The 23,973-nt window shown below is 39.1% G+C and overlaps 1 protein-coding gene across 1 annotated transcript in view; it reads right to left on the bottom strand.

The window, feature by feature from the left end:
• DISC1 (DISC1 scaffold protein) overlaps window positions 1-23,973 on the bottom strand; it is a 164,608-nt gene that overhangs the window by 34,870 nt on the left and 105,765 nt on the right. Inside the window, exon 9 of the mRNA XM_062490167.1 lies at window positions 5,414-5,474. Within this exon, the coding sequence (XP_062346151.1) occupies window positions 5,414-5,474 (61 nt within the window). The remainder of the gene's footprint in view (window positions 1-5,413; window positions 5,475-23,973) is intronic.

The following is a 23,973-nucleotide window of genomic DNA, read 5'->3' on the forward strand; positions in this document are numbered from 1 at the left end:
CCCATGAGGGTTTGGTGAAACTGCAATGTGTTCTTCACATTACTGAAACACGAGAAATTATTTGGTGGTGGTTGAAGGCTTTTTGGGTACCCACCAGTATGATAAAATTACACAGTATGGTCAAGAGAGACCATTTTACTCCAAAGAACAGCAAACCATCAGGTAGAATGCCTTCAGATGTCAATGGAGAGTGCAAAGATTTCTTCCAAATTTATGAATCAGGCAAGTTATGTACCATATTCATTTCATGCACCACCAATTTTTAAACACATTCCAAATCCTCACTACTTAAGTTAACCACAACGAGCCTAGTCCTGCAGTCCTTTGTTGCAAGAGAAGGCAACACAAGTGATTCCACTGCCACCCAAGAGCATTTTTTCATGAAGAAAAGGACCTCAACAGCCTGAAGTCAAAAGCAAACAACACAGCTGAGAAAACTACCCCTATATAATCAACATTAAATTAAAACACAAAATATTCCAAACAGACAGGAACAACAGGGAAAGAGAGCTAGAAATCTGCAAGGATACACAATCCTTTTGATGTGCTCTGAGACCACCTTTAAGACCATCAGCAGTATGAAACGCTATCTTTTCAGTGTCCTGTGCTATTCAGAGAACTCATGCCCAGCTCTACTCCCCAAACCATTTCTGAAACTTAGTATTTTATAAAGGAGACTTGAGGCATGTGGTAAGTAAGCTAACAGTGAATAATAAGGAAAGGCAGTAACTTCTAAGACTGTTCATTTTCATGTAAACTGGAATGTGATGTGGTAGCATTTAATCCTGACCTGTCCTCTAACGGTATGGGACCCTCAGAACATGGTCTTGCCTGAAGGGACAGGATCTCAGTGAAGATGACATACTAAAATGCATTAAAAAACATTGCCTGCATGAGAAACCCTTGTTTCTGATACAGAATACGTGCATGCCCTAGCAGTCTGAGCAACCAGGCTGCAGCCACATTTGTTCTGAATTAGGCAAGTCACATTTGATTGAAACGCTTAAAAAAAAAAAAAAAAAACAAAAAAAACCCACCAAACACACACACGTGAGATCAGGTAAAATAGACCTTGGGCTCAATTGCTGCTGCTTCAATAAACCCAAGTTGCCTTTATCACACCAACTATCTTAACACCTCAGGGAAGGGGAAGCCATGCAGATGAGCACAACTCACAGCAGAGTAAGACTCCACGAAGTATGACATTTTTCATACTGTGTATTCATGACTAAAAATAAAGGCACCATTAATACGAAAACAAACATTGGACAGAAAATTATCCGAAGACAAACAGCAAAGAAAAGTCAATTAAAGAAGAAAGGTATTGCACACATTTGCAAAGTTACGTGGCTCTGTATCATTCAACAATGGCAAAGCAGTCACTGCAGTATTGCATCTTGTTATTTTTATGCATTTCCTCTTTCTTGCAGGATAGCACAGAAAATAGCTGAATAAAAACACTTCTGTGTAATTGTCACCAGTTATCCTCGAACAATATTATTCCCCCAAAATAATTTCACGATTCCTATCTGGGAATTAGGAAAAGCCACTTAAAAGCCCTGTTTTTGTGATGAATGGAAGTCACAGCATAATCTTTTGAGGTCTGGAGAACAGTACAATCACATTAAATTCCCTCAGCTCAAGAAATGTCATCTTTACATCAGCTGGTACAAAAAAAATTGTTTCCAGCCTGAGGCAGCTACGATAAGGGATTTAGAAGTCATCACCATGTGGGCCAAGAGATATAAAGGAATGCATCACCACATATAAAGTGTCTGCTTCTCAGAATTTTGGGGCTAATGTTCTCACAGCTGTGTATGACTTAGACCAGCTGGGAAGAAGAAAGGGACTAAATGAGTCACTAGAAGGATCTAGTATTTTGTTTAACCTGCATTTTAACACTCCAGCAGCAGAACTGTTGGTAAGCAAAATAAGATCAGATCATTATCCAGCAGTCTCTTGGAAGCACAGTAGAAAACACACAGTCCTGGGGTCAGGTAGGCAAAGATGACATTTCAGTTCTATCTGTGCACTGCGAAGATACTACCAGCAGCTGGAACAACCCTCAGCACCACCGAGGAAGGTCATGGGTTACACAAAATGACCACAGACCATCTGGCACTCCCAAGCATGCCTGTGCTGCTCCACAGACAAGAGAGAAAACCTTTTGGAAAGCCTTACTCAGCAGCCCTAGCACAGCAGTTTCCCTATGGCAGACGTCAGGAATTTCTATAACATGACACACAGGCACTAACAGCTCAAGAGGAAATCTTCCATGGCTTTACAGTACTCTCTCCTAGGATCAGTTTGTGACCCTCACCCATTTACATGACTAAAGCTCACTTATGGCAGAACTTGGTGGTTTTTGAAAGAGTTGGATGGTTGAAGCCCACTTTATTCATGGCAATGATATAGAGTGCTAGCAGAGCCTTCACTTGGAGTAGAAACAAATGAAATGGAAAAAAAAAAACAACAAAACACTTCCTGTGGAAGAACAAGGGTCCCATGAGAAGATGCTCATCTGAATTTCAATGAGCTAGAGCAATTACTGTAAACTTCTCCTGTAAACAATCCCTCCTAAATGGCTCAAGTAATGAGCTGAAGTTACCCACACAAAACTTCTTGTACTTCAGATATTCACAGAGACAGTGGTCTCTGGTGAACTCACTTTTATTATCCTAACTCTGACCACTTTTGTACATTTCCTGTTTCCTAACAAGGTAAGCAATGGTATTTGCATTCTCAAGAGAGCAGCCAATGGTTTCCATGCATCAACTTGAAGACTGGCTTGACGTACGCTGGTGACTAGGAAAGAGCCAGCCAGCAGCATTATTAAACATGCTATTTGTTAATTCTTTTATTGAAGGATACGGTCTTCAACAACTGTCAGTCTACTGTCAAAATATAACCTATATTTTAAATCCAGAACAAACAATATCACATAATCTGTATGCTTAGTGGGTGCTTCACCTTCCTTGGGGTGAAACTATCAGGTACTAAACGTATTTCCATTTATGTCAATGCATATTTTCCCATTTTTTTCTTTAGATACAAGGCTATCAAAAGAGCAGCATTCCCAATGGAACATATTCTATTAAGCTACCTGACACTGGATGCATTTTTTTAGGCCACAGTGAAAAGCATTGCATTTTTTTAAAAAAGCAACCAAAAAACAAAACAAAACAAACAAACAAAAAAAAACACCCAAAACAAAACCAAAACAAAACCCCCCATCTCCCCAAAAGGTATTCCAGCAAACAAGCAAGGTTGTCTGCCCCTCTGTCCAACCATAAAAGAAACAACAAAACAAATCAAAAAATCAAACAAACAAAACCAAGATAATTTTTCTTAAGAAAACAAATGAATAAAGGGAAGGGGTGGAGGGAAATTACCTGACCAAGTTGCTTTTTTGAAACTAGAATCTTCATTAAAGCTGTTTTGTTATGAGATTTCTTCATTAACTTCCTTTTCCTTCTGATACAAAGCAGTTAAAAATGACATTTCTAAGAGTTCTGCTTTACTTTGAAGCTGTATCTTAAACTGAAGCATTCTGAATCTAGGCTGTTTCTGTTTGAAACATTACCTGGAAAAATTATAGGTTTCATCTGGAGAAAAGGTTTAGAGGCTTATTTGAATTCATGCTACCCAGACTTGATCCTCCTTTGGTTTCAAGAGCATCCCCAAAAGTGCATACATGAGCCAGAATCAAATTCTATCTCTGTCTAAAATGTAATCTTAAAACTTACTCTTTAAACTTTCCTTAGAGACTCTTTATTTATCTTATGATATATATAAATGAGTAATCTGGGCGTCTATATCAAGACCAAAAAAGAGAAACTCTCTTAAAATTACTGCTCTAAGCAGGGGCAAGTTTTGGGGAAGCCACTTGGGCTCTTGCTTGCTTTTTGTTTTTGTTTTTTTTTTTTTTAATTGCTCAAGGTGTAAAGCAGGTGTACCTAACTAATTAAAGGCCAAAGAACTTATAAAAACCAAATATCTATAACCACCTCATTGGCATAAAAATATTTTTCAAGACCTAGTATCTTGGAAACTTCTTTCTGATAAAAACATTAAAGATTTTTCTCTTTCCATTCAAACCAATTCTTAGCTCTTAATTACTTGAACTATTTTTAGACTCATACCATTTGCACATCTTGGAAAACAAGTTCAGGACTGAATCTTCACCATCTGGGACCTGCAAATTTATCTGATAAACCTCTGGAAGGAGAAACAAACAACCAGCTTCTCCAAGTATTTAACACTTAAATAGAAATTTACATCCTTCTGGGAGCCTCATATGTCAATTAAATCCATAAATTGTAGAAACATCAAAACATGTCGCTATATTTTTTAATAAAAAGCACAGTTTTCAAAAAGACATCAAAGTCCTTAAGACTTGTCATAAACTTATGGACTGAAGTATATGAATAAAAATGTTAATAAGAGAGCACATGGAAACAAAGCTTGATCTTCAGATCTGTTTCCGTAATTTCTCATTCAGATCTGAATATCTTTTAAATTTAAGACTTGATTAAAAGAAATATTTCTATATTCAAAAGCATGAGTGAGCAAAATAAAATATACAGAACCCTTTCTTTACCAATACAACAAAAAATAGCAAGGGCAACAATTTATTAATTATACCTGCTCAATAATGGAAGTGGTGCTTATTTGGTGGATTGCATTTTATTAAGACACAAACTCCAGTTACAACCCATGAAAGCCTTTTTCAATATGAGTGTACTCATTCAGGGCAAAGTTCACTCACTAGAAGATTCCATTACAACAGCACTGTAATATTTGCTAACCATATTTCAAGGAGAAGCCTGAAGTCAGAGGGGTCACCTAGAACCCACTTCACACAACAAGAGAAGTAAATAGAAATGTTAGCATTTGTTTCAAACAAACAAATGCATAAAAATCTGCACATTCTCCATTAGGATTCAGTTCTTAAAATATCTATAGCTGTCTTGCTTTGTATTTGCTCTCTGCAATACCCCAATTTGGCATTTTTTCAAAACTGTTATGAAGACTATCATTACTTGCTAAAGATGTCCAGAATTCTGGTAGGGGATTCTTTGGCCCTGCTCAATGCTAGGTTTTGCATAGGAGCAGAAGGATAATTTTTCACCCAGCTGTCATATCCCCAAAACTTCAGGAATTCTGGCTAGACCACTGCTGCTCCAGAGCAGCCCTGTGCAGAGGAGAACTCAGTGACTCTTTCTTTCACCTGCACCCATTGCCAGGCTGCTAAATGCAGCCATGGACAGAGCTCCCAACACATATGGAATTTCCTACTTTGAACTATTTTTGGTATTATTCCAGTGCAAGTTCCTTAACACTTGCATGCATACCACTGCTGTATGTACAAGCATTTTTAAGATTTCAAAGGTTTTCATAATACCATCCTTACCTATGTAGTTTATCCTCCAGAATCTCCATGTACTTCTCAGCATTTTCTTTTACACTGGTCACTGCAAAATAAAGACCAAAGTCAGGTAATGATATAAATGTACGGTTCTCTGGGGGTTTTCTTTTTTTAAACCAACTCATCTCTTACCCACATATTTTAGACATATCAGTTCGGAATAAGAATTTTATTCATCTTTTTCACATTCAAATTGCAGTGTGGGTGTCTTCTCCCTTTTTTCTTGAAAGTCTATTGTATATGTATTATAATAATAGATCAATAACTAATGCATTAACCTCTCAGTTGGGACAGAAAAATGGTGAGACTAACAAAGCCACAGTTTGTAGAAGTCTCCTCTTGACAAAATGAAAAACAAATACAACAACAACACCCAAAAAAAAATCAACCCCACAAAAAAGGAAATATTACCCATGCAGCTAGGTCCTCCTCTTTACCTTTCTGAGAAGTAAGCCAGCCTAACAAATGCATCAGTCCATGCACAACAGTCCTTTAAATTGTTATCAATCCGGTATCAAACTTTTTCTGATAAAACCAAAACACTAGAGGATAAAAATAAATACCACTCAAGATAGGTTGGAGATTTTTGTGGTTTGGCATCTGAGGGGATGGCTGTGTGTGTGTGTTTGTTTTTAAAGTTCAGACCTAGACATTTTCTGAGTCCCTACAACTTCTTCACCCAGAAGACACTCCAGAAGACTACTTAACATAACACACAATAAAGCTGTTCTTTTGACTGACCATTGGTACTCAAACAGTGGTAGAAAGTAAACCTCTTTGAGGAAAACTGAGACTTTTAGATAATAACCATTTTCACAATATGACTTTTCTTCCTCCCTCCTTAACTGCTGCTTGCGAAGTCCAAGTCTAACAGGACTGTAAATCACTTGGTCTCTTTTAAAGTCTTAATTCACTGTACATCAAATATATATTTTATATGAAGAGGCATCCTACAGAGCATCACAGATTTTATAGGCAAAACATGCCACATGGATCAGGTACCCTGTGAATTTACCCACTCACGTCCCCCACCTTCCTTACAATACGATGGCTCCAAGCACAGCTTACACACATCAAGTGGTTTCCCCTTCTGTGTTTGTTGTTTTCTTTTTCCTTCACAAAATAGAATGTCACTCACTAAAGCCTAACCTGAAAACTTAGCATCAGCCAAATCAGCTGTGCTGAAGTTTACACACACATAGGAGTTCACTGAGGTAACACCATTAGCAGCAAGCATCAGGGTCAGTGTAACACTGACTGCCTGCAGAAGTTGGTGCTCACCAGGTCACACAGCAGTCACACATCACTGAAGCTGTCTGTAATGCAATGGCAAGTATACAACACATTTGGCAAGGTTGATTTACGTTTTGTTTGTTTGTTTTGTTTTGCTTGTTATATGAGTTTATTAGATTAGCAAACAAACAAACCAAACAAACAACAAAAAAAGCCTGAAACAAACAAAAAACCCAAACCCACCACAGCACCAGTTGTCTGGAAGCAGGATTCTGCAATACTACACTGCACATAGACAACTGCATTAGTTTATACATTCACAGGCTCAACTACTAATTAGAAGAGTGCTGATGGATGTTATGCAAAAGGGTTTATAAGGTCTCCTGCAATGGCACTAAATGGAGACTAATTACCTTTCCCTAGCTTGTAGCAGTTCCGTAACAACTACAGGGCTTAGTAAAAAAAAAAACCTCTCAGTTTCCTTACCATGCTTTTATTCCTACATTTCCTGTAGAACTGCAGAGAGCCTGCAAGACAACACGTCTTTCTTTAATGACACACTACAGCTTTATAAAAATGGCCACCACTTCTTGTCAACTCCCTATCCATCAATCCCCAAATGTGCTGACCTGAGGCCCAGTGCATGGTTTGATAGCAAATAGCTTCAAGGTGTTCGGGTGCTGTACTTCCCCTTCTCTTGTCACTATCACAGTGTCCTTCAACATGAGCTGTTACTCAGGGACTTATTCTTTTGGATAATAAAGTCAGCAGATATTAATTTTTGGAGAGGGATGAGAAGAGGTGGAGAATCTGTTTCACACTCACTTTGTTTCTAACCGATATAGTGACTTCTTACATTACATGAAAGATAAACCTTGCTTTCAATTTCTCCTGCTGTGCTTGTCACTTTTTAATTGGGTTTGATCTGATAAAGTAATTCGCACTTTCACAGTTCAGTCCTGCCCCTACATGCAATTTTACAATGCCCTTGAAGCACACAGCTTAATATACCAGCATTATTCAATGACAAAAAGTAATGGACAAGAATACACCACTAGTCAAAAGTAGGTCAGCAAAAAGCTAACACTCATTTGGAAATCACCTCACATCACTAAACCCTACTCTCTCCTGTCAAACGTTTTAACTACATTAAAAGAAATGCAAACTTTGCTGCTGAAAGAGAAAGCTCCCCAGACTAGCTTTGTCTCCTTGCCTTCTCTGTGTAATTGGAAAAGCTGTGACCTGGAGATTTTGCCAGAAGGAAAACACATCTTAAAAATCTGATTAACGTTACTTCCCCTGCAACAAACTGTAGACAGCACTGCAACAAATACAGAAATACTTTCAGCCTTTTAGATCATCCATTGAAACAGAAGACAAGCAACAGATTAGCTGACTTTTTTTGCTCTAATTTAATGAATCTATTCACCATTACTTCAAAGCAAAAACATGCAAACAGGAAACTGTGTGTGGCTTCAACCTGGCCAAGAAAATACTAGATGACAGAGAAAGAAAAGAAATAATAATTTATGAGATTCTTCTCTGCATGCCAAATGGTTTATTTTTACATTGAAGTGAATAGGGTAGCCTTTTTCCATCAGTTCTCTGGGGAGTTACATGCTTAGCTTATATTGGCCTTGAGGGGAGTTATTAAAATAAAGAAGTATAAATTCCCTATTATAATACAGAAGTATAAATACTCACAGAAGATACAAACACCAGGTTATTTGGTAAGACTGAAAATAAACTGCTCTTGTGAAGTCTTAATTGAAGAAAAGCGAGTCAGCATTTCTTTACCTTATTTTACCTTAAATTTTTCTTCCTCTTTATAGCAGCAAAGCCCAGTCTTGGAATCAGCTCTGGTCAGACAGAACTGAGGAACAGCAGTGAGCTCCTGTGGTGGCCTTTTAATTGCTACAGAATGTAAATCTGATGTTCTAGAAGCTGCATAAATACCATTTAATAATAAACCTACATAGCATTCCTTTAAAATATCATCACAAGGCATTTCTCAACTGAAAGCAGCCCCAGTGGGGTAATGCTATTTCTATTACTTACAAAAAATTATTCAAGCCTGTACATGAAAGTGTTGAATTGCTTTTATTCTTTAGTCTCTTACTCTTTGGTCCTCAAAAACTGAGCTTAAAAAGAGCTATGGGCTATGAGATATGCTTTGGATTCTATGACCAATATTTTCTAAAACTTTATAAAACCTGAGTATCTGACTGAAGACACCTCAAACCCAGTGTTCATATGGATGCTCCAGATGTGGATGCTTGGCAACTCAGAACAAATCTTTAAAATTGAACAAGAGGCTTAAAAATGGTAGTCAATATCACAGTAGTTTTCACAGGTCAGTAGTTCTCTACCAGACAAGTCATCCACTGAGTCCAAGAGAGATAAAGTCCAAAGTAAATTTTTTGCATTATATCCTAGAAGGTATTATTTTTTTTTTTAATGTATAGACAGTGTGGATTAATAATGACATATAGTTTTATGCAAAATTAAAGGTTGGAAGAACTGCAATAGCTCCTACATCAACACCCAGCATGAAAAGAACTGCCAGACTTCACCTGCCTGCATGACAAGCACGAAACCTACAAAATTAGCCTTTGTGATCCACAAGCATTATGCTCCTTCTCAAATATTTTATTAGGTAGAGTACAACTCCCACTGGCTCCAACGACAATTTTTTGCCTGACTTCAGCATCTAGGAATAAAAATATAAATAACTGCATAAACATGCACTGATCTACTCTGAGGACAGAATTAGGTGTGAACAAGGCTGACATGTTGCTTCTCCTGTCACTATTCTTTTTTTTAAATTTAAAAATTGCTATTAATACTAAGAGAAAATGAAAGCAGAAAATTATTCCAATAAAATTATTCTGATCTTTTCTGTCATGAAAGATGTACTATACTAATGTGTGAAGTTTGGGTCTGAAAAACTGAAGAATGGCTTTGATATATTCAAATGTTCACTTGAAAAGACAGTCAAACTTCAGAAATGACATCTCAGCTGCCCAACTACATGTCAAGATGATTTATCAAGCCCCAGTAACAAGATTTTGGATTACAGAATGGTAAGGAATTTTGCATCCTCCAGACAGACAGGGGAAAACCCCAAAGAACAAGCTCTGTAGGAAGAACAATGGCCATTCTCCAATGCAAAGTTCCCAATGAACTCAAGTAGAAAGAACAGAAAAGGTCAGGATTAAAGGCACAAAAATAAGTGCCTTATTAAAAAAGTGCAACTACTTTAAAAAGGCAAATGAAATTCTATGCTGGTTCCCTGTCATCCACTAATGAAGTAAATACTAAGATATGTAGTTATTACCTGTCTCTCCCAGTAATTGTGGTTTATTCTAAGAAATCTGCTAATCTTCTAAATAACATTGCAGAACAGCACAAAATAACTGAGGAAGTTACTGCCACCAGAGATGAGGTGGTAGCCAAAATTTAGGAGTCCAAATGGGTTGCCTATTCTGCAATTAGAAATGCTACATAAAGGTGAACTGGAAACAAAAACATTTGTACTGAACATCTAAGAAATTAAAGCCAGACATTAAAAGGCACAACCCAACCTTACTTGATGGAGTTTAAAATATTCTCTGCCTAACTGGAGATGATTCCATAACTTGGTCACAAGGTTCTTCCCTCCTTCTGTAAGCAGCTGGCCTGAAGAATAGGATACTGTCCTGCCACAGAAATGGAAAGCTGTGCTTTGCAGTGGCATATCACTGGCAGGGAGCTCAGGAGCAGCAGTTCTGCTGGGACTGAGATCCAGGAATGCAGCAGAGCTGTACTACGCAGGGCTGCTAGACAGTCTCAGTCTCTCTGAATGAAAAGGAGTCACAACAACAGCTGGGTGATTCAGTAATGTTGATCTTATCACAATACTATCCCACAGGAGAAGAGGGGGCTTTCAGGGATCCACTGTCAAATGACACTCCACTTTCAGAGCTCTCAGAGGGATAGAGTATGTAGTATCTTGTCCATGTGAAGACTTCCATCAGCATCATTTTCTTCTCCAGTTAACTAGACAGTCAACTGCTCTGATACCTAGGGCAACACTTCTGATACACAGAAGCAAACAACTAAAGGTCTGTCTGGACCATTCCTGTCTTAATGCTCACTCTCACATTTAAAACCTTATAGTATATTTCCACTTCATATTCTCTAACTCTAGAAAAAATATGGGAAGCAATAAAAATCTATGAAGAGTAATAGAGAAATACAAACTAGGCAGAACACAGGACAGCACAGAATTTTCCCCCTAATACTAAAACAGGAAATGACTGAAACAGTGAGAACAACTCACCTTCCTCAGGAAGTTCTCTTTGGAGCTGTGGATACAGAGTGTCTACTGTTCAATTTCTCCCTAACACATTGGTACATCCTGAACAGGAGGAAGCATAGTCTAACCTCCAGACATGCTGGGAATGGGTGGGCACTGCAAGCCCTGGAGAACCAGCTTCCTCTCTTTAGGAGATCACATAAAGGCCAAGCTTGGCCAAGTTTTTCCAGCTCATTTGGAAAGATGGCAGCATTTTACACATAGCAGAAGTAGGCAAAGAAAATGCTCCTTCTATTTGTGTCAAAGTTCTCAACATATTTACAGATGGCTTAATTCGTAGACCTTGGTGCAACGATAATTTTGAGCATGCAATAAGACAAGTGGCACCTTTCTTTTGATGTAAAAAAAATCACAGCTAAACATAGATAGCATATAGAAGATACTGATTTTAAGAGAGAAGCCACATTCTACTCTCAAGTTAGATGTCAGGGCAGATATAAGTTATGGAAAATCTCAGAATGAACAGAAGTTTGACAGAGGAATAAAAACCAGAAAATAGATCTTACAAAGAGAAATGACAGGAGGTGCCAGCAGCTCTGCCTATAACAACTGATAATTCTCTCTTTGAGCAATGCATAAAAGGTTTGCAGAGGTGACAAGGAGCAGGGGAAAACCACCCTGCATAAAAAGGCACACTTGAGAAACAGACATTCCCAGAATCTGCCTCCTGAACCTTCTTTGTTGTATGCAGTACTTTTCATCCAAAGAGACAGGTGACCCTTCAAGTTCTGTGATGATTAAAGTGCCTAAATTCAAGAGAATTACCATACTTTCACATGGTTTCTGAGTTTCTTTCAAATTTCTGCAAAATCTGTCAAACCTGAAACAGGGATTCCTTCCATGCTAATTGTGGAAGACAGCAGGCAGATGGAGGCAAATTACTTTCAGTAAATAATCAACCTTAAAAAAAATTAGCTGAAATTTTATATATTCCTTTATTATACAGTATTAGAGCAAGCATTCTGACTATAAACTGAAGGGACAGTAAGGCCCAGCAGTCACTAGAGCAAACAGTAACATGAAAAAAGACCTGCCTACATACTGTAAGAGACACCAGACCACCCACCTGTGCAGCCCCAGGTCTGGAAGCAGCCTCCTGGCCTTCCAACTTCTCCCTTGCATGTATCACCTCGGTAGTAGCCACAGGCTAGATGCAGATCCCCCACCACAGGTTTGGTTACTTTTCCACAATTGATTCAAAAGCTACAGATGATTGGAGTGCATTAAGTGGAATTTTAAATTGGCTGCAGGAAACCAGGGGAAAAAGAATTTCCTACTTCATGTGTTTGGTACCAGATGACAACATTCACACTTCAGGGAAATCTGAGCTCAAACCAAACTCTCTCTCTGCTTTACACCACTGACATAAATAAACCAACTTGCCCCAGAAAGGTTTTCTTCATTGCAGACAGGTTTAACTTCATTTAAAATTAGATAGGACATGGATTCATGCACAGTTTCTAGCTCCAGAGTAACTGTATACTTCTGGAAGAATGCTAGAGATCTTCACCAATTAGCATCCTCAGGGATGGAGGCTCCTGAATTCTGCTATGGGAAAGTGAAAGTTAAGGTTTCCTCTCCCATTCCATCACATGGATAGGACCATCCTGTTTTCCTTGCTTCTCTGCAGCCACCAGAACCATTGTTTACACTTTGTTACACAACAACTTATTAACCTACCTTAGTATTCAAAGTGCCATCTCTTTTCCAAAACCCAAGAGAAAAGTTTCCTTTCACTTCCTATTCTTACTTCTCTTGCATTCTTTACTAAGCAACTGGGGAGAAATGAAGGGGAAGGGAGAGGTATCAGAGAGCAATCTGCTTACGTTTTCTCCTACCTGGCTCTCCTCTCTGCCTGTTTGCCACCTATTATTTCAATCCTCTGCTGACCATATGTTCAGCCTCCCCACTGCAACAACAACAACAACAAAAATTCCTTTATTCCTTCCTCCTCACAAAGCAAAGCCTGAACATCAAGGAGAGCCATGTGTCCAGCTTGCCCTCTGTAGACTGTCAGCAGTCACAAGACATCATCTGGAAATCATTACACACCCAAAGAAGGCAACCAGTCTCAACATGTGCAAAGGCACCAGAAAAGTTCAGACTTGTTACTTGAATTGCCACAAGTTTTTCCTGGAAGTAAGATTTATTTTAACACTGTTAGATAAGATAAAAAGACCCAGAATGAGCCCTTTATATAGCCATCCAAGACAAACAACAGAGAACAATTAAGGCTTTATGCATGGGCTAAACTCCACAATTACTGACAACACCTAATGCCTATGTCATGAAAGGCAGGAACAGGTTGAACATTTTTGCCTGACTAGACAAACTATAAAACAAGTGAAATCACAAGTCATTTTTTGGCTTAAGAGGAGACTTTCCAGCTAAAATGGATGATCCATAGAACACGGGGCACATGTCACAGCCATTCAACAACATCAAGGCTTCTAAAAGACACAACACCTGGTTTCAGGTGGCTGTTCTGCTCCACATATGCAGTCATACACCTAATGCTTAAGTACTTTAGCTTTTTAATTTATGGGCACAAAGGACAGATGACCAAAGATTTTTCTCAATCACTCTAATGCCTCCTGAATTTTTTTTTCTAAAAAAGACTGTGCAAAATTTCATGCTAGTCTTAATACTGCTGATTATTCTTTTTCTATCACAACATGCTTGCTAGTCAGGCCACACCAATCAGCAAGAACCCAGGCACCTGTGGAGAGACAGCCCTAAGTCAGAGGATAAAATATAGTTTTGCTTCAACAAATACAATTAATTATTGCAGAAATTGTGTTCAAAACTTCTTTACAGAACAAAACCACATAACTACAACACAGGGAAAAAAACCCAGAAAAATGGAATTTGCCCCCAAATACTGCTGCAGAATCTGGGTACTAAAAGAGATTAAAGGGAGAGAAGCATACAAGTCTAAGAGCTTTGAAAAGCAACAACAAAAAAAAAAAATAAAAAAAAGGAAAAAAGTGTTTAAAAAGCCAATGCTGTTCACTGACATAGGAAAATCACATTTACCTTCATAGTAGAACAAATTGCTACTAAGACATCAGTCCCTTCAACAATTTTAAAGGAAGCAAAGTGGAGCTTAAAGGTATATACTGAAGTTTAGAAGTACTACAAATTGCAAAAGTGATGAGAAAGAATATTCAGCATAGCAAGCTATTTTTTAACAACCCTGAAATGATATCAAATAAAGCAGGGACTTCCTGTACCGAGGCTTACAAACGATACCTGCAAATAGCACTAGCTTACATTTTTGCACTGCTGTTCTCTCCAAGGATCTAGAACAGGTCTTGAAACTTCAGAGAAGCAGCAATTTCTGTTTTGAAAAACAGCTGACAATGAGACCATGATACAGAGATTCAGTGCCCCACATACACCAAAGTTTTCAGAAACACTTTGCAAACTACTTGACCACTGTTGGCTGTACCAGTCATCCTTTCTGCAATGCAATTACATGGCTCCCAAACAAGAAAAAATGTGAAGCTGCTCAGCAGAGAGCCTGTTCTGCAGCCATTTCAGGGAAAAGGGAGCTTTAGTATATCACTTTCCTTAATCCCTAATAATCTTTGCCCTAGCTGCTTATTCCTGGCTTTATGCAACCTGCACTAATGGCATACGAGTTTCATTAAACCCACAAGTAATATTTGGCTATGCCTGACATATCAATGTAAACATGATGCTTTTGACCATGAACATGCAGTGATGCCTTAAAAGCCTCTCTGCTCCTTACACACAAAGCTGGGGCAGAGATTTACACAATGTAAGTGGGAGAATTACTGCAGCTGAGGAAAAGATGTACCTACAAGAATATATGTGCACTAAGTGCTTCTCCTAATCCTGAACACCCAAAAGGGCAGGGTCACAGACACAAGGGCAGACTATTGAGCAGACAGATGTTTTTTTGAACTGTTTTCAAGACAGGATCATTAATTTAATTGGCTAACTTAAAAACGTTGTTTACACTACAAATTCTTTGTTAGTTTTCTGATTAACTTCCTAGTGCCAAACTCTACTGCAGTAAAGCTCATGGAAACAACAGCTTTAACATCTCTAAGCTAAGGTAGTCACAATGAAGGCACAAGATTTCACATTCACTAATTTATAAATCAGTTGTACACATCACTTTACACTGCATAATGAAAAAAGGGATTCCAATGGCATTCCAGTGGAAGACAAACTCCAGTGTATTATAGATTATCATGTAATCATCACTGATGCTACTCTCTCTTTCATATTTTTTTTTTTCCTTGATACCCTCTTTGGTCACCAGAGCCAGGCATAAATCTAGATTTTCCCCTTACCTGGATAAACTATAAAATATTTGAGCTCCCTGTAGCCTTTTGGTTTTGTTTTTTAAGAGAGAATTAATATTTAACTTATAAAGATAATGAAAAAAGCAGCCTTATTCCTATTCAAAATCTCTTTCTACATTGAAGCAGACAGTTTCAGCATCAATAGAAAAATCTTTTGTTTGAATTAAACCCAAAGACCTCTGTTTAAGTAATGTCCATAAAGGGAAGAAATTAAAGGCCTTGCCCTTCATATCGAGTCCCTGCATTGCTATATTGTAAGTAGGATGAGTGAACTCATTCTTCAAAGCAGCAGAATGCTTTAGTGCAGTGTTTTTAAAAGAAAAAAATGCCCTGAAAAATAGCAATTTCTGTTGAAACTGACACTCCTTGACTTTTGACTATTATTTTCTTTTTCATACACGTTATTTGCTATATGACCCAAGCTGCCTCCCTCCCTAAGTCTATGCCATTTCTGTCACTTTTTCCTCCATTCTTCTTTTCAGATTCTACTCTGCCTTTCAAATTCCTCTTTTTCTGATTTTGTCAGCTTTGCTCTTTCACTTAGCTGTAAATCATTCAATACCACAGGGAATTTTACTCCTGGTTTTGCTCTCCATACCAAACTTGCAGTGTTTACACCAGTTCCAGAAAAGAAAACTTTTAAGTACAAGCTAGAAAGGATTCCTGAGACAGCAGTTTGTTGACACTTTACTGGTCATTCTGGTGATGTTGAAACAATTTCCCAGTGGCTGATGTAGACTCTTCTACAATAGCTTAATTGAACATTTTCTAATACCAAATGTTCTTCAGGTATGACTTCACACGCTTAGTTGTGATCTTCAGGACCTCAATTATTTTTAAAGTGTCACATTGAAAAGGATAGTTTTAATTTCTTGAGCTTTGAAGACATGGGGCAGAAATCCAACTCTGGCAAAAATCAAGGCCCAGATCTTCAGATCATCCTGACACCTGCAGCAAGAACTGTATTACAAGGCTATTCCAAAATGTCCAGTGCTAGGATTAGCATTATGCCTCCTCTCTTAACCTTCTCACCAAGGTGCAAGAGCAGCAGTAACTTCTTCTGGACACTCTCAGGACAAACTAATCAACTCTACAGACAACATCCATCCATTTCTCATTACTCCTTCATGGAAAAGGTGGATAGGCAGAAGGAATTATCCACCAATTGGACCACAACAAACCTGGGCTGTGACATCTAAGGAATGAAATTTTTGATAAGTCTCACAGCCTGAAAATAGAGAAGTTGACTCAGGTTTTCTCCTACGGTATCCAGTTTAATTATTGGACAGTTAACACCTTAAGAGAGACAAGTCAGCCCAGAAACCACTGGAGAAAAGAGAAGTGGAGGGAATCAAATAGGCAAATAAAAGTAATGATGAGAGGAGGTTGAAAGGTGCTGCTGAAAAACTGAGCCCAAGGGAAACTTTGTTGGTCTGCAGCAGACAAGCAGATTACAGTGCCTGACTTTCTAGGGCACTCTGTTCAAGTGTGAGTAGAGCCAAGTGGTACAGTTCACCACACTGGAGAATAATTTTTCAATTGAGCTGCTGCCTCTTTGCCTGGTTGACTGATTAATATGACTGACTGACTGAACAGAGTGGATTTTCTGTCATCTTCCCTTGCAATTCAATTTTAAACATCGGGACAAATTGCCCACCGTCTAATAGAAGCGGACTCGTACCAGCCTGTGTGTTTATGCAAAGGTGAGGAACATTCAACATTTTCCCAACTTTAAGGTCCCCCACAAATTTTGCTGCTAACACCAGGTCAAGACGTAGAAATGAGAAATGCTCATGTAGCAAATGTTTCCAGAGCGTTGGACTGCAAGAGGCTTTCTCAAAGCGCTGTTTGTGCATTTTAGCTGTGAAACTTCCAGGGATATTAGTAGGAGTCACACAGCTAAATCCCCAAGCAACACTTTTGGAAGATGACTTATATTTAAAGGAGGATTAGAAGAAAACACTTCTTAAGCCATTTTCCACTTAACATTATCAGTCTAAAAATTGGAGAAATACGGAATCATTTGGGGGAAATACATGATTCACTGGGTATCAATTTTTCCATCCAATTAGACTGGGGAGCTATGCTGAAACACACCCTTGCTTCCCCCTCCCTTTCCACATATTAAACACAAGTTAAGACCACTGGTTTTTCAACTTTGTTGATTTTACATTCCTTCTGGGATTTAAAGTACTACTTTGTTTAATTATTTTTCCTCTACTCATCCACAGTATTGAATGACAATAATAATGAACTCAGAATCATTGTACAAATCCCAGTAGGAACCATTCACAGTTTGCTAATAGGACATTATATTTGCATTACCAAGTTCAGTTCAAAGCACATTGTGTAAATTAGCTCTGAGGGTTACTACTATGAATCTAAAACCAGAACATCAGGTCAATTAGCAGAGCTCCAAAGTACAGTACTTTGGGTGAAAACATAAGGGGCATGATTAAAATTCTAGGAAATCCTCTTTTTGGCTAAGTGCCTCTGAAAAGACGTCTGGTTTCACTTCTGGGAGAAACCAGAGTATCTCAGCTCACAGCAATGTAGCCTGATGCCAGTGACCCTGATGCCTGATAAGCACTATTGACCTGTTCTAAAGAGGGGGCAAAATTAACTCCCAGGAGGTGTGGAAATCCTCAGAACCCCACAGAGACACTTCCTTTCCCATCCAAATCAGAAGAACAGGTGAGTATGAGGAAGACGTGGAGGATGTGTGAGTTTACCATAGAATATACTGCTTACATAAAAATGCAACTAATGCACAAAAGATACTCTGTTTCCTCCAGAGAGACAAACCTAGCACACACCAACCCACAGCCAGACTAAAATCTCACTATTTAATAATGCTGAAAGAAGGCCCATAGCAAATTAAGGCAAGGAGTTCCCAATAACAAATACTGTAGGACTATTTACTTTTAGGGCAGACAAACGTACACACACACACGCAGAGACAAATATGGAAGTAGTTAATGAACTTAATGAACTTCAGAGCCCACACAGCATCTTCAGACAAACTGCTGGAACAGAAGCATGCAGACACGACAGGAAAAGAGGTATCCTAATGAAGTTCTACCTCAGAACTACAAGTCAAATGAAGCCAGAAGATGTCACCTAAAAAATAAAAGGAAGGGTCAAAGGATACTATTTTGGTCAAGTCTATTAATTGGTCTAGAACCTACAGTCAGTTCAGGTCAGTCTTACCAAGCCATCAAGTCAGCACAATACATAGGTTATACCTCTGCCTGGCCAAAGATGATGTTCCTTGGAACATTTTGTGGTTAACCTTCTGAAATTTTACTGTAGCTGCCTTGAAAGGCTGCTTATTCTGTGATTGCTAACACATAATAAATCACTATTCTCTGCAGAAAGATACTTGAAATAACAGTTCAGCAACTTCAAAACTATTTTACCTTAAAACAAATTATGGGATTTCAGATTACACCACAGAAGCCATGCAATGGACAGGGTTTACAGTCAGCTGTATAAAAACGGTCATTCCTCACACAAGAAGATGGCTAGAACACAGAGGGGTATTTAATCATTAATATTTATAATTCTTTAATTAATTAGGCTGCAGCCTAATGGATCTATTGGGGCTGAATCAAGCAAAATTCCTCACAAGGCCTGAAAGAAATTACTGTGATAACTACAGGACCAAGCAGAATGGTATAAAAAAAGAGATACTGGAAAACAAACTCAGATGTTTTGAGTCAAGTACCTCTACAAAACACTTTTGGCTCCATGTGCATGACCAGCTAAATAGCTGCAACCTCCTGGTGGAAGTGGTGAGAATGCAAGGATTTGCCTATGTGAGAAAACAGCACACAAATACATAACAGATTCCACCCTAGCTGCAATGCAAAGTGATGTGTGAAACAGAAAATGGGCTTTTAGTGAATTATAAATAGCTGGCAAGGATGAATACTCAGCTGGGTGAAAAATGCTTTATATGGAAGACAGTAACACATGAAAGATCAGAAAGTATACGTAAATTGAAATAAAATGAATCTGTTGTCAGAATGCAAACAAACAAAAGTTGTATTTTGGAAAGTAAGCACTATAAGATGCTTACTATTGAATGACAGCTCAGCAACAAAGAGAGATGAGCTAGAGTGCCCAGAAAAGTAAAAGATATTTGGCATAATAAGTGCTTCTGAAACTAGATAGAGTAACACAAATCAATTGACTGCTTATTGTATACCTGCTCAGTAGCACAGGAAAGCTTAGATTAGCCTTAGGAGTTTTAGATTACAACCACAAATGAATTTGCAGAGGGAGTGAAGCAATATGCTACTGCAAGATTCAATAAGATCTACTATGAAAGACATTCTCTCTTTAAAGGACTATTCAGGTGAATTTGAATTCTCCAAATGTTTTCAAATCAGCTTATGAGTTGTTTTCTTTCTTCATTTCAGTTACAACTGTTCTTTTCAATTTGCTGTTCTTTTCCATCAGGTTCTTCACAGCTAACATTTTGTAACCATTAAAGAGAGAAACTCTCAAATACTTTGTTCTGAAGAAGAAAAAAAAAAACCAAGATTTTTCTGTCATTCTGCCTTTCTATATCCACACTGAAATATCAATTATAAGTTTCCTTTTAACAAACACAGATGCAAAAATGTACCTGAATTTGTGGCAAGACTTCTAGGTGCATCCACAAAGCGTCAGGGCAAACAAGAGTGGGGAAACAAAGCTTAATTCTGATTCCTTAGTGTTTAACATTATTCTGTCAGTCCATCATCTCCCTAATGAGTGAGGCAACTCTTATTCTTAATTGTGCATTATTCCCATTTCCAGCATTTTAAAAACTAAATTATCTAAAGAGAAAAGATGTTCCAAGGGGAATCATACCTTAAGAAAATGCATTTGAGTAGCAGCAATTAAATACTCACCTTCTAAAAAGTTGTGAGGCACAATTGCTTAATAGTGATTCATTTCAAATGAACCCAGAGAAACTCAGATTTTTAATAACTTCATCCTCTTTGGTCTTCCCCAGAAGATATTTAAACAGGGCACACGATTGCAATCAGCAGCAGGAGGGGAATATTGCTTTACTAAAGCAAAATGGAGCATGCCAGCACAGGAAAATACAGCTGCCTACTTTGATTTCTGGCATTACATCTTTGGTCAAAATATATTTTTCTGTGGGAAGTTCCATGATATTTGGCAAGCTACAGTTCTTTGAAAAGCATTAACATATTTACATTTTCATAATTATTTTTTAACAGAGTTTTGAGCATCTGTTCAGGTGCTCAAATCAGATAATCCGTAAGATGATCAAATCAGATGATCTGTAAGAGCTGAACTGGTCATTTCACAAAACTCTGACCACACAACTCCTGCCACATGAGCTTGTCATCGCTTCCTGCTGGGATCTTTCATAAATTTACTAAAATCCATTCTCTGTGTCTTAAGAAGCTCTTCTCAACTTTTTCTGTCATGCCTTCCTTGAAAAACAGGAACCTCTGCTTCATGGAGGTTCTGGTCCAGAGGCGCACTGGAGGCCAGCAGAGAGTGAACAGTGCCACCTCCTGCCCCACTGCCCTGAGCTCATGGGCCATGCCAGCCCTCTACTGCAGCCAGCCAGGCATGTAATGACTTACCAGGCTCAGATGGCACAACAGACCTGCCGAGCTTGCACAGTGCAAGGAGCAGTGGGGGGACACACACAAAATGAAGGGGAATGAAAAGAAACCCTTGTGTCGCAGCTTCTGTCGCTCGGCCATAAAAATCACCACGTAGTCTAGTAAGAATCATCTTCAATTAACCTTTTATCTTCTGCCCTCCTTAATTACAGAATTAGCAACAAAAGCATTAAATGACACTGAATTTCCTCTATTTGATTTGTATTGTCTTAAGACTTTGTCAGTTCTGAAATGTGTTAGTATATCTGGGCATGGGCAGGGCCACATAGATACATCACATCCCCCTTGTAACAAAAATTAAAAAAAATTATCCTGCTTTGCCAATTATTTGAACAATATTTGTTGTTTTGCCCTAAGCTGCCCAAGAAACAGACACTGCATCTTCACTATTTACCTACAGTGCTTTTTGTATTTACAGTGATTTCTAGGAAAACAATGTTACTCTCCAGTACATTTTTGTGATGTAGTTTAATTTTCCCTGAGGGCAATTTCATTCTTAGAAATGACATAATAATGCAAATGTTCTTTAGACAAAGAAAAAATATACAGGCACCCTAGTAAGCTATAAATCCTTTCCACAAACTTCTGCTGTCTTTTTAAGTCTTAAATTATCTTTGTTGCTATGGATTGGGTAATCATAGCGTTCCAGATGTGGATGAAGGAACCAGATGGACAGCAGAGAAAATAAAATCCTTCACTGTCCAAAAAATTCTATTTCAGGAAAATACTTCTTACAAAAAGCACAGAGGTAGCAATGTACTTGGGGTATCCTGATGGGAACTCTAGCTGATGGGAACCGCAACTATTTCAGATCAAGCAGCTTCAGACCAAAGTGACAACTCATATGGCTGGACTGTATTTAAGGGCAAATCTCAGCCCCTCATAAGTGTTCACTGCGATGGCTAAAACAAAATGAGGATTCTCATTTTTTCCTAAAACACTGAGCAGATTAAATGTCCTTTGGACTTGCCAGGATAGTTAATAGAAGTTCCCTTTGGGAATTATCTTCTGGCAAAAAGACAGCAGCTCTCAGGCTAGTTGGGCATTGGTCCAAGGTTGGATATTCTGTACCCAGCAGGCTGCAGATGACAGCTGCATGGAACCTCCTCCATGAGGAAGCAGTGTGGGTCCCTCAGGGGTCACTATTGGGGCTGACACCGTTCAGCACTTTCATCAGTGATGCTGATGGTGGGATGGAGTGCTCTCTCAGCAAGTTCACTGAAGACACAAAGCCTTATGGTGCAGCCCACACAGTAGATGGGAGGGATGGCATCCAGAGGGACCTGGACGGGCTGGAGAGGTGGGCCCATGCAAACCTATGAAGTTCAATCAAGCATAATACAAGGTTCCATATGAGTGTTGGGGCAATCCCAAGCACACCTACAGGCTGGGCAGAGAAGGGACTGAGAACAGCCCTTCCAGCAAAGACTTTGGGGTGATGGTTGATGAACAACTCAACATGAGCTGGCAATTTGTGCTCACAGCCCAGAAAACCAAGGAAATCCTGGGCGGCATCCAAAGGAACATGGCCAGCAAGTAAAGGGAGGTGATCCCATCACTCTACACTTGTGAGACCCACCCCCCACCTGCAGTCCTGCATCCAGCACTGGTGTTCCCAACATAAGAAGGACACGGAACTGTTGGAGCAAGTCCAGAGGAAGCCACAATATCAATAAGAGGACTGGAGCGCCCCCCCTACAAACACACCTGAGACAGTTGTGTCTCTCCAGCCTAGAGAAGGTTGTACAGAGACCTCATTGCAACCTTCCAGTATCCAAAGGGGGATACAGGGAAGCCAGAGAGGGACTCTTTGTCAGGAATGCAGTGATAGAATAAGGGGGAATAGGTACAAACTGAAAGAGGATAGGTTTAGATTAGATATTAGGAAGAAATTCTTTACTGTGAGGGTGGCAAGACACAGGAACGGGTTGCCCAGAGAGGCTGTGGATGCCCAAATCTGGCAGTGCTCAAGACCAGGTTGGGTAAGGCCTTGAGCGGCCTGATCTAGTGCAAGGTGTCCCTGCCCATGGCAGGGGAAGATGAGACTGCAGGATCTTTAAAGTCCCTTCCAACCCTTAACTTTCTACAGTTCTATAAACCACTCATCACCCTGCCTTTAAATTAATACCATTTGCTGCTCGATCCCAAAAACTAAGTGATGCTCTTCACAGAGAGAGGGATTGTTTCACCATTTCAGTTACATGAACAGAGACTCAGAAAGACATGGGTACTGTGCCAACATCAGATGAGAGTACAGGGATCAGAGACAGGAGCTGAATCCAAGTGCTCAACTCTCAGTTTCTTGCTCCAAACTGCATACTGATTCAACAGACCCACAGCCTAAGACTATGAAAAACAACCAAAGTTAAGGCTATTTCTAAAAGCATTATCTAGGGGAAAGCAAGTCCCATCCTCAGTTGTGAAAGAGGATACACTGCACAATGCTAATGCATGTTTCACCCCAGGTCATGGGCTGGATCATTGTGTCACCTGAAGGACCAGAAAGCTTCACAAGTTCACTGGGGATATTCCTGCTATCAGAAATAGCCAATGTTCAGGGACATTGTTTTCCAGCTTCCAGCACAGGGATGCCCCACAACTCACACCAAAGGACAGTTGGGACATGCCAACAATTCATGGAGGGGAAGGCACCCCAGGTGACAGATTTCATGACTTATTGTGATTGACAATGCCTATCAAGGGGGCCCTCAAACTTTCCTCAAAGGGAGATTGTAAATAGCGAAAGTCAAAGCAAAAAGTTAATCAGCTGGTACATACCACAGAAATAAAATCTAACTCCTTTCATCCTCTCAGCAAGGCTCTGCTTTTGACCTGTTTTTTTTTCCTCTTTTTTTTTCCCTACTTCCATTTATCCTTCTTCAAAAAGACTATTAACAAAGATATTTCATCTACCTGCAGGCACAGCTTCAGTACCTGCAGCCATCTCTGTTGCAATAGAGTCAG

This window comes from Cinclus cinclus, chromosome 3, assembly GCF_963662255.1.
Source record: "Cinclus cinclus chromosome 3, bCinCin1.1, whole genome shotgun sequence".
Lineage (NCBI taxonomy): Eukaryota > Metazoa > Chordata > Aves > Passeriformes > Cinclidae > Cinclus > Cinclus cinclus.